The sequence below is a fragment of the Balaenoptera physalus genome (genome assembly GCF_965194825.1).
Source record: "Balaenoptera physalus genome assembly, chromosome: 1".
Taxonomy (NCBI): Eukaryota; Metazoa; Chordata; class Mammalia; order Artiodactyla; family Balaenopteridae; genus Balaenoptera; species Balaenoptera physalus.
This window is the reverse complement of record NC_138882.1, coordinates 51711675-51724556: the sequence shown is the minus strand read 5'-3', so window position 1 is coordinate 51724556 and position 12882 is coordinate 51711675. Positions and strand designations below refer to the sequence as shown.

At 42.0% G+C, this 12882-nt stretch overlaps 1 protein-coding gene across 9 annotated transcripts in view; it reads left to right on the top strand.

The window, feature by feature from the left end:
• The window catches only part of AXDND1 (axonemal dynein light chain domain containing 1), an 89409-nt gene that overhangs the window by 67672 nt on the left and 8855 nt on the right, over window positions 1-12882 (top strand). For 8 of the 9 annotated variants that reach the window (XM_082465236.1, XM_082465241.1, XM_082465237.1 and 5 more), the window contains 4 exons: window positions 2788-2904; window positions 4854-4958; window positions 10703-10785; window positions 11651-11871. In XM_082465236.1, the coding sequence (XP_082321362.1) occupies window positions 2788-2904; window positions 4854-4958; window positions 10703-10785; window positions 11651-11871 (526 nt within the window). Of the gene's footprint in view, window positions 1-2787; window positions 2905-4708; window positions 4959-10702; window positions 10786-11650; window positions 11872-12882 lie in introns of those variants that run through there. The other variant, XR_014264700.1, reaches the window with a different exon arrangement.

Here is a 12882-nt window from a genome sequence, read left to right as displayed (position 1 = left end):
GACCAGGCCGTCTTTCCTGTCTGAGGCGGCTGGATGGGCTGCAGGGGTTTCCGGGGGGCACGTCGCCGGGGGGAAACCATGGAGAGGTGGCCCTCCGTCCGCCCAGTCCGCCCCCTCTTGAGTGTGGGTTAACGCGCTTACGTCATTTTCGGTCACCTCTGGCAGGGTGAGGAGCGCCGGCTTCTGAGGTGGACGCCGCCGGGTCAGGCAAACCGGGAGGGCGGGGTGAGGAGCGCCGGCTTCTGAGGTGGACGCCTGAGGTGGACGTTGCCGGGTCAAGCAAACCGGGAGGGAGGCGAGAAACGTGGAGAGAGCTGAGTTTGCACGCTGAGTCTCGAAGGGAAGTGGGGGCCGCAGCCTGGTTCCGCCCCCACTGCCTTCCGAGGGCAGCTGTGAGTTCGGGCCTGGGGCTTTCGCACTTAAAGCTGGGGAGAGTCTGAGAGAGGGGAGCAAGGCTTCTCTGAGGGCCCGAGTAGGCAGAGCAGGGTTGGGGACAGCTTTGGATCACCAGCGTAGCTTGGAGGCAGGCCTGCAGGTGTGTCCCCCGCTTCTCAGCTGTGAGCTGACGCATCCATACCAACCGGCAGCGCGTTAAGATGGCTGGCTATGCCGCTGCTCCCAACGCCTTGCAGACACTTCAGGAGGAAGCGGTGTGTGCCATCTGCCTGGATTACTTAAAGGATCCTGTGCCCATCAGCTGCGGGCATAACTTCTGCCGAGGGTGTGTGACGCAGAGTTGCGCCCACGAAATTACGCTCCCTCTCCGTTGCCCTCCAAGCCACCAAGCGGAAAGGGCGGGGTTCGCGCTGAGCCACGTAGGGACAGTGAAGACGCTAGGCGATCCTTAATGGGAATGGGGCGTGCACTTTCTCTCTTCCGCTTCTTAGACCTCATGCCCCAACCGTGAAGAGCCTTTTTAAAATATCTTCTGTTGAGTTTTAAATTTAATTGTTGAAGTTCTGTTTGGTTCCTTTTCAAGTCTGATTATTTTTGTAATCTTTTGCAGTTTCGATCCCTTATTTCTTTAAAAGTGTAAATATAACTATGTAGTCTATCTGATAATTCTAACATATATCTGTATAAGAATATTAATTACAACATTATTTATAATTGCAAAATATCAGAAACAATATAAATATTGATCAATAGGGAATTGGTTTCATAAATTATGGTACATTCAAATAATAGGATTCTGTACAGATAGATGATTATGTAGTGAAATAAGAGTCACCCATGATATGTTATTGAGAAAAGCAGATTAGGGAACATAACATATATTATTATTTCATTTGTATGAACATGTTTATATGTGTATAAAGCAGACTAGAAGAATATTCAGCAAAGTGATAGAAGTTGTTACCTCTGAGGGTTCAGATTATTAATTTCTCTGTAGCTTTCAAATATTTTACATCAGTAGTGTGTTATCAGGGAAAAAAAGGTATTTTCACTTTGGAAAAATATCCTAATATATTGTGAATATTTTTCTATACCATGTACATAATTTCTGCAGCATAATTTTAAATTGCTATAAAATGTTGTATGGTTTATACCATAATTTTTAAGCGCATTTTCCTATTGTGGGCACTGAGCTTATATCTAGCTTTGTTGTATGAGCATCGCTGCAATAAACTTCTGTAGGACAGTCTTCAGTCAATATTTGTGCAGACTCCGTTGAGATATTCAACACTGTTTACTCCTTCTCTCCTCCCTTTTGGCTTTCCTGGTGGCCCTCTCACACTTCTGAGGCAACTTTTACCCTCTTTTGCAGGCTCCTCTTTCTTCCCCGACCCTTTATGTGACTAGGTTCCTGTCCTAAGTCCTCGTCCTCTAGTCATTTCACAAGTTCTCCTTTGGCGATATAATTTATTTCCTTGGCTTTAACTAAATGTAGATAACTGTTAAATCTTTACCTTTAGCCAAAATCCCTCCAATCTAAACTTCAGATCCACAAATTCAGCGATTTGCTTATTTCCACTTGGCTATCTTAGTGGTGCCTCAAACTCACACAGCCTAATCTGAATTCATCTATGTTCCCAAACCTGCTTATCCAATTTTGTTCACTATCTCTGTGAATGGCATTATCATCTATGCAGTGGCCTATGCAGTGGTATATAATGTATATACCAGGTGACATTCAAGATGCTTCCTTTCCCTCACCATCCCGTATCCATTCAATCAATTAATCACCCCACCTTCCCTTCCTTCCTCCTCTTTAAATCTACTCTCCTGTTGCTAGAGTGGTTGTTTTAAAATGCAAAACAGGTCAATCGATTTATAGGTACCTCATTGCCTTCAGGATAAAATCCAATCTCTCTGGCATAATATTCTAGCCCTTCCTCTGTGATTGTGCCCCTGTCCATCTGCCTCTAAGTTTCTGTCCTCTTGAACTACTTTTGTTCTCAGAGCCAATCATGTGCAAATAACATTCTCTGCCTGGAACTCCCTTGTGCCATCTTTTTTCTCCTCATTCATCCTTCAAGAAGAAACTCAGACATTATGTCCTCCAGGAGACCTTCCTGATTAATCCTCTCTTTCACCCCTGCCCAATACCAGATCTGGATTAAGTGCTCCTACTCTGTGACTATATGTAGCCATAGCATTTTCTTGTCCACTGAATTCTAAGCTGCTTAAGGGCAGGGATTATTATTAACCTTTGTATCCTTATCACTAGCACAGTTCCCAGTTGCAAAATTAATGCTCATTAAATACTTTTGAATGGAAATATTGCTAGTATTCTAAAATATTTATATCCATTAAGCTATAATATAATATTGTTTTGTCTCATAGGACACTGTAAAAGAATTAACTACGCCTGAAGCAGACAAGCTTCTTAAAGAGGATGAAGAAGGAAATATGGAGGATAAGAAACTTGAGGAGAAAAAGGAAGAAGAGAAAGCAGAAGAGGTAAGATTAGTATTTTTTTCCTTTTCCTTTATATTTTTTTTTTTTCATGTAATGTCTGAAACATTTATATTAACATATTTCCATACAAATAACCCAATGAAAGTTTAGTATTAGTTGTTTTGTTTGTTTTTTTTATACTGCAGGTTCTTATTAGGCATCAATTTTATACACTCCTTTATATTTTTAAAGGATGAATATATAATGAATATATATATATATACACACCATTGAAAATAGAAATAGCTCATCTGGAGTGAACTCTTCAACTTCTTTCCTTTCCTCATATAGGTTTAATCATACCTGCAGACACACTTATCTCTTTATTTTCCAAGGATAGGGTGTTCCTCTTCCTTTCTAAATTCAGCCATTTCTCACTAGCCTCATTCACCTATACTACTGTTAACTACACAATCTACCTCTCACCCTGATGCTGTTTCTTTATCCCTTCATTGCCATATTTTTCAAATAGTTGTTTAAACTCCTTGTCTCCACTTCTTCAGCTCCCATTCTGAGCTGCCTTTTCTCACTCCCCCCAGGCCATCCACACCTCTCTGTTCCTTATCCTGTCTCCACCCCTGCTGTGGCAGTAGTAGTAAAAACAACCCTTCTTGGGGCATCTGTAATAATAATAGTAATGAAAATACAATGGTAACTACCGATAATTGTGTGCCTACCATGACCTATATGCTTTGCACATGTTAACTCTTATCTATACAACACAACCTCAAGGTAAATATTATTGCCCCCATTTTACAGATAAGAAAACTGAAGCTCAGAAAGGTTGACTGACTTACTGAAAATCATATAGCTATAAATGGCAGAACCAGCATTCAAACCTAGTTTAGTCTGGCATAAGAGCCCTCGCTAATTCCTGGGTGGACTACTATTGTCTTTAGCTTTCAGAACTCATGATCACTCTCCATTTTGTCTTAACTTACTTCCCTGGGGTGTTTCTTTTGTGAATAGTTTAAATGTTGGCATGACCCCAGGCTGTGACATAGATCCTCTACTCACTCTACATGCAGTACAACAGAACAAAAATATTATATAACACCAAAGCCTCTTTTCACCAGCATTTTCTGTTTTACTTCTGGTACAGTGCTTGGCATATAAAAGGCAAAATAAATGGAAAATATTATTTTTTGGCCACTAAATCTGTCATACCTTTTTTTTTTTTCTTTTTTTAAAATTATTTATTTATTTATGGCTGTGTTGGGTCTTCGTTTCTGTGCGAGGGCTTTCTCTAGTTGTGGCAAGCGGGGGCCACTCTTCATCGCGGTGCGCGGGCCTCTCACTATCGTGGCCTCTCTTGTTGTGGAGCACAGGCTCCAGACGCGCAGGCTCAGTAGGTGTGGCTCACGGGCCTAGTTGCTCCGCGGCATGTGGGATCTTCCCAGACCAGGGCTCGAACCCGTGTCCCCCGCATTGGCAGGCAGATTCTCAACCACTGCACCACCAGGGAAGCCCTGTCATACCTTTTAAATCCCCTCCTTCCCTTCTTCTGTGGCCTTAGTTCAGGCCCTTTTTTCTCTATTTTACAAACTCCTCTTCAGCTTTCAAATATCATTTTCTCTGTAAAAAAATCGCTGAGTGTCTAGACAGAATGCAGGGCCCTTTTCTGGGTGCACATAGCTCTTGGTACGCACCTCTATGCTAAAAGTAATCATGTAGACCATAATTATTTTATTGCTTATCTCTCCCACTGTTCTGTGAGTTCCTGAGGTCCGGAAGAAATCCTCTTTGTTTTTCTCACAGTTATCTCCCCTTGTCCCCACTTCCCCATCCCCACTAATTTCTCCCACAGTGTTTCCTGTAAGTCTTCAAAAATGCTTGTTGAATGATTAAAGCAAATGGAAAACGAAAGCTTCAGACATGGTGCCAGACAGCTTGCCATGCCACTGTGTCACACACCAGCTCACTAACACGTCCGTGGTATTTCCATGCCCTAGAAACCTTCAACATCTACAGAGAAGGAAAAACTCATTCGAGTCATTGGAGTAGACGAAAATGTCCATTCCCAACCTCTGTTTGGAACAGATGCATTGTCTTCTTGGGTATGTAGCTGAAACTCAACTAGGAAATTCAAAACTAGAGGGAAAAAAACTAGGAAATTTAACATTTGTAAAAATGATATGGATCTAACATAACTTTTAGCTTTTCCAAGAGAACTCCTAAGTAACATATTTTCCAGATATTTTTTTCTCCCAGCATCATCATCCTTGGAAAAACTCGTTTGTTCACCTTAGCTTTATAAAAACTTTTCATTCTCTTCTTTAAACCTCATTTTATTTTACTTAATTTTTTAAATTAATTAATTATTTATTTTATTTTTGGCTGTGTTGGGTCTTCGTTGCTGCTCGCAGACTTTCTCTAGTTGCGGTGAGCAGGGCCTACTCTTCCCTTGCGGTGCGTGGGCTTCTCATTGCGGTGGCTTCTCTTGTTGCAGAGCACAGGCTCTAGGCGCACGGGCTTCAGTAGTTGTGGCTCGTGGGCTCTAGCTCGTGGGCTCTAGAGCGCAGGCTCAGTAGCTGTGACGCTCGGGCTTAGTTGCTCCGCGGCATGTGGGATCTTCTCACAGGGCTCGAACCCGTGTCCCCTGCATTGGCAGGAGGATTCTTAACCACTGTGCCACCAGGGAAGTCCTAAACCTCATTTTAAAATCAGCATTTCATCCCTTTCCTTAACAATGTCTTGGTCAATATTTGACCAAGTTTTAAATATATTCATTCAGCAGACTCTATTGATAACTGTGATAAGAACATACCACAAGAATTATTGGGGGGCTTCCCTGGTGGCACAGTGGTTGGGAGTCTGCCTGCCAATGCAGGGGACACGGGTTCGAGCCCTGGTCCGGGAGGATCCCACATGCCGCGGAGCAGCTGGGCCTGTGTGCCACAACTACTGAGCCTGCGCTCTAGAGCCTGCGAGCCACAACTACTGAAGCCCATGCACCTAGAGCCCGTGCTCTGCAACAGGGGAGGCCACCGCAGTGAGAGACCCGCGTACCGCAACAGAGAGTGGCCCCCACTGACCGCGACTAGAGAAAGCCCATGCACAGCAACAAAGACCCAATGCAGCCAAAAATAAATAAATAAAATAAATTAAATAAATTAAAAAAAAAAACGAATTATTGGGAAATTGGAAACCTTTAGACAGTAGCTATGGAAACTCAGTAGGAAAGCAGATTTTAAATTCCTTCACAAATGTTCTAAGACCATTCACACTTAAGTCAGCTCTAGATTGGTATCTCTCTGTACAGGATGCCATGACTTTAGGAGTCTCTGAGTGGGCTTCATCCCACTAATCCCCTGAAATGGTATGCACCATTTTGTATGTGTTTTCATACTGTGCATTTTCTTGGGGAAGCAGGGTATGTGCCGGAAATCCATAGACATCATCAAATTTCTAAACCCCAAAGTTAAGAATCATTTCATTGCTAGGAGTCTGGCGCATCTGAATAGGCACTGGTGCATGTAGGGGTGAGGAGCTGTGGTGAGGGTCCTGGTGGATGGCAGCTAGATCACTAAAGTGGCAGCATGGTCCAAAGTAGAGGCAGATTGCAAGGATGTGTGTCCAGGGAGGTTGTAGGAAATAGGCTCCAACTCTGGGAGGAAGAACTGGGAGATACCATGTGGAGAGTCAGGCAGGAGCTGGCAAAATTGGAGTTAGAGTGGTACATGGGGATTGGGGAAGGCTGCGATCACATTCTCCCAAAGTAATGCCTTTTCAACAAGTTTCTAAAATTATATGTTAATATGTCAGTCATTAAGACTGTGAGGCAAAGATGTAAGGGTAAGCAATGCAAATGCAATGTCATGAGACATATTTTAAAAAGGCAGGTAAAGGGTAGCACTATACTATTTGAGAACCCCCAGCAGTCCCACCCAAAGCCCTCCTGCCCCAGATTTGCTCCCCTGAGGTGAAAACTCTGCTATGCTATCCTGGCAAGTCATCAGGGTCAGGTCCAGAGTGAGTCAGGAAGCTGACAGGAAAATAGGAACCTGTAGCCTGGGGCAAAACGGAGGGTGTGGTGCTTGTCTTTGGTGGTGTGGGGCTCCTGCTCCAGGATGCCAGAATTCCATCTGGTACAGTGTGGTGCTATGTGGCTAGCTCACCTGAGGACGATGGGGCCCAGAAAGTCTATCTCTAGGCTTTGAAAAGTTGCTAATGTTCTACTATAGATCACTGAAGACCAAACTGTCCAGGTTCTCATTGACCATAAGGCCTGGGGAGTAGACTAAGATGCCATCCAGATGTACTTGCAAATTCCTGGAGGTAAAGAAGAATCACATTCATCTTATGGGATGGTGGCTGGACCACTGGACAGGTAGAAAGGGATCACGAGGTACTCAAACAGAGGGGCCCTAACTGTGCTAGGCAAGTGAAGACAAGGTTGATCTTTGGAGATGTTGGTACCCAGAGAATGAAGAGTCCTTGACCTGGCTTGTGAGGTCATAGATTCGGGGCAGGAAGTGGAGCTGGGGAAAGTGCTGTCTTGATTTGGACTGCACTGCAGGCTCCATGGGGCAGGAAGGGCCTTGGCTCTGTGCTCCTTCCATTCACAAAGACACTGGGGCTCCCTGAAGGCAGTTTAAAGTTTCAGAAGTTTCACTGTAAAATTTTCCTTTGCTTTTGTTTGCTTGTTTGTTTTTCCTTTATTTAAAAAAAATTTATTTATTTTTTGACAGACACTTAGCCTCTGGCCCTAAGAACATAAGCAACCATTTAGCAAGGATACAGATCCAAGGCACCAGTCGTATTGGGCAGTGGCACTCTCTCTTTCTGGTCTGAAAACACAACTCCCAAGAGGCAGTACGTTTGATTGACACTGGGGAAGGAAAGAGAAAAGGAAGGTAGGGATAGGGAAGCAGAAACCTTGTGGTTTGCAGGTATAACTTGTCTTGTCTCTGGGAGCTGAGTTATAGAGCAGGAGAGTGCCAAGAGATAGCTGGGTTCTGGGTTTCCAGTGAGAAGTAGCTCCAGACCACTGGGAGGCTAGGGACCTGAGCACGGAGAATTCTCCTCCTTCAGATGACTCCAGCACAGGATTTTCTGGGGGTTGAGATATGAGTGATAACAGGAGTAGTGGTGGTAAGTCACCACCAGCTTGGACAGGCTAATTGCTTGGCCTGCTAAACCAGGGCCTCATTCATATCGTTACCTGATGCCCTAGTGTCCACCATAACTAGGAGGAGAAGGGGTGAACTATCAATTATTCAAAACTCTCCTCAATTAGCTGGAAATTAGGACTTTGTGGGAATTCCTGAAGACCATACTCAAAGCAGGAACCATGTACAAAGCTTGGCCTGCTGTGCCTGTTTCAGGCAGTACCCAACTTGGCACTTGCCTGATTCACTGGTGAATCAAGTGACCCCAGTAAGCAGCATTGACTCTGCCTCTGCTCATCCTGGGGAAAGGCCGCTCTGCCTTCAGGTGCAGCCCAGTTTAATCAGGTCTGAGATCCTGTTGCAGGGCACCCCTTGTGGCCCTCTCTGAACTGGACTCATGCCAAAGTTGTCCCTGGAGGAGAAGCAGCCTGAGCTCTAACATTGCAACCGAATGGTGGAGATACGGGATGACTAAATTCAGCAGGTTCTCCCTGAGGCTACCCAAAGTGCTCAGAGCTACAGTGGACCCTAAGCACTGCCGCCTGGCTGCATGAGTTGGGTTGCCTGCAGCTCAGCTACTTTAACAAGCAAGATGTTAGAAACCATCTCTTTTAGGCCTATCTTCAAACCATAGGTCCTGGCTGTCTGTAAAGAGTTGTAAGTATGAGGAAAATGAGAGATTTTGCTGGATCACCTATGAACTCCTTTGAAAGGTAGAGTAGGGGCCAGACTTGGGGGGTCAGCAGTATTTTTTCACCAAGCTGAAGGAGGCCCTTAGAAGCCTGTGTTTTCCTCCCACAATACCATGTACCCCAGGCATAGGTATTAAGAGCAGTAACTAAGTTACCCATCTTATAACAGCAGCAGGGAAGAGTCCTTGGAATTGGTTCCAGAAAATATGTCCAAAGGTGACAGGGGCACTGTGGCTGGCTAGGAGTTCAGTACTGAGTGTTGGATTCCAAGGAACTGGGTCTAGAGCCAGATCCTCCCTGAGATAGTCTCAAGCCAGAGATATTAGTCCAATCTAAAGTCCATTAGTAGAGTCAAACCTCAGGAAGACCAAGCCAAAAAGGCCAAAGGCGTAATTGGAGTCAGAGAGAGAGACTAGCTCAAAGCTACAGCAGGTTGGCACGAACAAGAAAGGTCTAATGCGATTGCTTCCAAGAGCTGTGCGGCCCACGTTTGTCTCTATTATACAGCTGGTAAAAGAGCATAAAAGCCAGAGGAAGCTTCAAAATATGAGAAGAGGGCCCAAGGCAGTATCTGTGATAAGCCTTGAGACATCTGTGTCAGTACATGGGTGATGCAGGGAAGGTTGTCACCTGGCGTACATAGGGGAGGCCATAATTCTAGAAGCCCAACGTCCAGCATTTTGGACCATGGGAATTTCCTGCTGAAGGGTTTGAAATGGACCACAAAATATTAATCTATACTTGCTGCTGTTAAAACAGAGGGATGTTTTCCTCGCACATTGTAACTAAATATCTGTCTGTTGAATTAATAGAGTCGGAAGGCTCAAATGTACACGGCAGAGTACAGTCCTGGTTTACTTTGGTTTCCACCTACAATTAAAACTGTTTCATGCAGCTATATAAATCATGTGTGGAATTGCATTTCCAGATGGCTCTGCTCTGAAAGCCTTTCTTTTGGATTCAAAGAACAAATAAATTAGTAGTATGTGTTGTATAGGCACAGCCACATCACAGGTTGCTGGTCCAGGCTGAACAAAGACAGCATTTACTTCCCAAACTGCCCAAAGGGGAAACAAAACAAAAAGAGGAAAATATGTGACTGGGAAAATAAGAAGAGAGTAAAAGAGCTAGAGTAAAAGTGACAATGTTTGATACAGTTTCTTTTCGCTGGTTTGCTTTTAGAAAAAGCAAGCATAGTGCAATGGAATGTGTGTTTGAGGATGGAGAGGCCTAGATGAGGGTTTTGCTTTAACCCGCTAGATCACTGTGTGATTATGGCAGGCTGCCTATCCTCTGAGATCTCCCTTTCCATCTGTAAGGTGGGGTTTAACTTTTACTTGCCTCTGTTTGGGAAACATGAACAAATGAGATTTTTAAAAGTACACAGTTCTAGGAAAATGTCTCATAATATTCATTTTAAAATATGCTTATAGTTTTTGTCTTCTGAATTTTCTCTTTTATCTTCCTCTTATTTTGTTTTCTGGAATATAGAGTCAAAATAAGTAAAAGAGGTTTTGTTTTGTTTTTTTCATATTTTCTCTGCCTTGATATTTATGAAGTTCCCTAAGGAACTGAAAGACCTTATTGAATTTTACAATTTGCAATTTGTTATGTGCTTAATGAAGTAAATTATTAATAAGATAAATACAGTTAATTTCCTTGATCTTTAACTTAATTAAAGAAACATGTTTACCCTTCTCTTTATTTTTTAAACCTTTTCTTCTTTCCCTGCTTCTTTTTGTTGATATTGTTCCCCCTGCTTCTTCTTTACAACTCTAATCAAATTTATGTCCACCAGAGTGTGAATAATTTGCAAGCTGGTATGGTATTTGGCCACAGGAAATCCCTATTCTTCTTTGGTATTAAGAGTGTGCTTAATCATCTGCTATATAAACATGAATAGTAGAAAAAGAAGGCTTGGTCCAGAACATACTGAAGAAAGAGGCTATTTATCTTTGGGACTCTCAGTTCATTCATAGTACATACTTTCTTTGTCAGAGAGAATCAGCTAATGAAGGTACATTGGCCCCAAAGTATCTTGAAGTAATGGCTATAATTGAACGCATGCAGGAGAAGTTAATGTAAGTATGAGACACCACAATGGTAAGAAGACAAAGATTGCTGACCAGGAGGTTATCTGAGAAATGCACGTTTCTTGGCTTACCTTTGGTTCTCCTGCTTCCTTTTTCCTTACAAGTGGGATGGGTATCTTCAAATCTTCTGCTAGAGGCAGTGAACTACACTGCTCCAGGAGGAACATCTGTCCTCAGCCACAGTGAAGATGGAGGAAGTCAAGTGTGTATGTGTATATCTGGGGTGGGAGTAGAGTGTTAGGAGGGATCCAACTCAGTATGTTTCTAAGAGATGAACTTGAGAAATAAATGGAACTGGGAGAAGCTATTGTGTGCAGGAAAGAAGGTTACATAACCCAAATAGTAGGAATGACAACAGAGTTAAATAGCTAAGAATGCTACGAGAAGAGAATATAGACATATAACATGTGCCCTAGTAATTAAGAAACACACTTCAAACCAGTTTTCTTGATTGTAAGATCTGGTTTTAAAGGTGCTGGAAAAGAAGGGACACTATTTTATTTGTTTGTTGGATCGCATCAATAAAGAGAAGCCAAGATTAACCACTGAAAAGGGGTTCCTTGGCTATTGATGGAGAATTCCAAATACCCAAAAGTCAGATTTCACTAAGAAATGATAAATATATTGTATTCTTAAATCACACCATGACTGCACTCTGACATTACCATCCAGAGTAGCTCCTAGGCCCCCAATTCTTGGCTAAACATTGATGCTGCTGCTTCCCTTATTTGTACTGTTCAGATATATTCTTCTAATCCCACTGCCTTTTTTGGATAATGAGTTTCTAGATATGAAAGACACTTTTCCAAACCTTTCCATTTTATTGTGTTTCTCTGGATTTTGTCCACATCAGAGAGGTTGAAAGCAGAGCCAGACAAGCAGAGGAGAAGTTTGATGATGCGAATGAAAAACTTCATTATACCCTTATAAGAAATAAAGAACTGGAGAAAGAACTAGAGGAAATACTGATGAAGTATAAAGAGAAGGAATCTGAAGGAGAAGAAGAAGAAAATGAAGGAGAAAGAGAAGAAGAAATCAGGCCAATAGAAAGAGCCTCAAAATCCCCAAAGAAAGGTGAGGATTGCTTTCTCATTTTGCTTTATTTAGGTTGTATTTACGAGCAAAAATTTGATTGGGTCATAAATATTTTAGAAGAGTATCAGTATCTTTAGTGGTGATCTACTAGTTCGTACTTCTCCTAGGAATGCGCACACATATAATTATATAATTATCTTGTTCAGACAAGTCACAAAAAGGAACACCAAATGACTACAATGGTAACTAATAAACTAACATGAGATACAATTTTTACTTATAAAACTGGCAAAGCTTTTTAAAAGCAAAGAATACAATGCTGGCCAGAGGGGGCAAAGTAATTAGTTTTACAAATAATACTTGTGGGTGGACAGACAGATATAGCTCTTTCAGAAAATAATTTGAGTGTATGTATCAATAGGCCTTAAAAATACACATATACTTTGACTTAATAATTTCACTCTTGAGAATCTAGTCTAAGGAAATAATCCTAAATACAGAAACAAAAATTAATGCACAAAGATGTTCAGTGTATCATTGTATCTAAGAAGAAAAAATGAAAACAACCTACCTTTCCAATCATGGAAGAAAGATTAAATAAATTATGCTACATTAAAATACCTGAATATTATACAACCATTAAAATGGTATTTACAAGGAATTTGTAATGACATGAGAAATTCTTATGTTAAGATATCAAATGCAGGAAACAGGATATGACACAGTATTTTAAAGCTAGAAAAAAGACCAGAACAAAATATGCCCAAACATTGATATACATTGTCTCTGGTTGATGGAGGTTTACGGGGAATTTTGTCTTTAGTTTTTAGTACTTAGTGGATTGTTTATGATGAAAATAATCTTCTTTATTCTATAGGAAAAGGAATTTAACTCTTCATTTTCTTATCTGTAATTAATCTATAATCTGCCCTCAAACAGTTCTTAATATCCTCAGTACTGGAGGCTATTTTTTGATTTTTGCTTTCATCTTCAACCTGCGTCAGGTTCCTATGACAAGTCCTGGTGCCAGGGATAGTACTGGGCAGATAT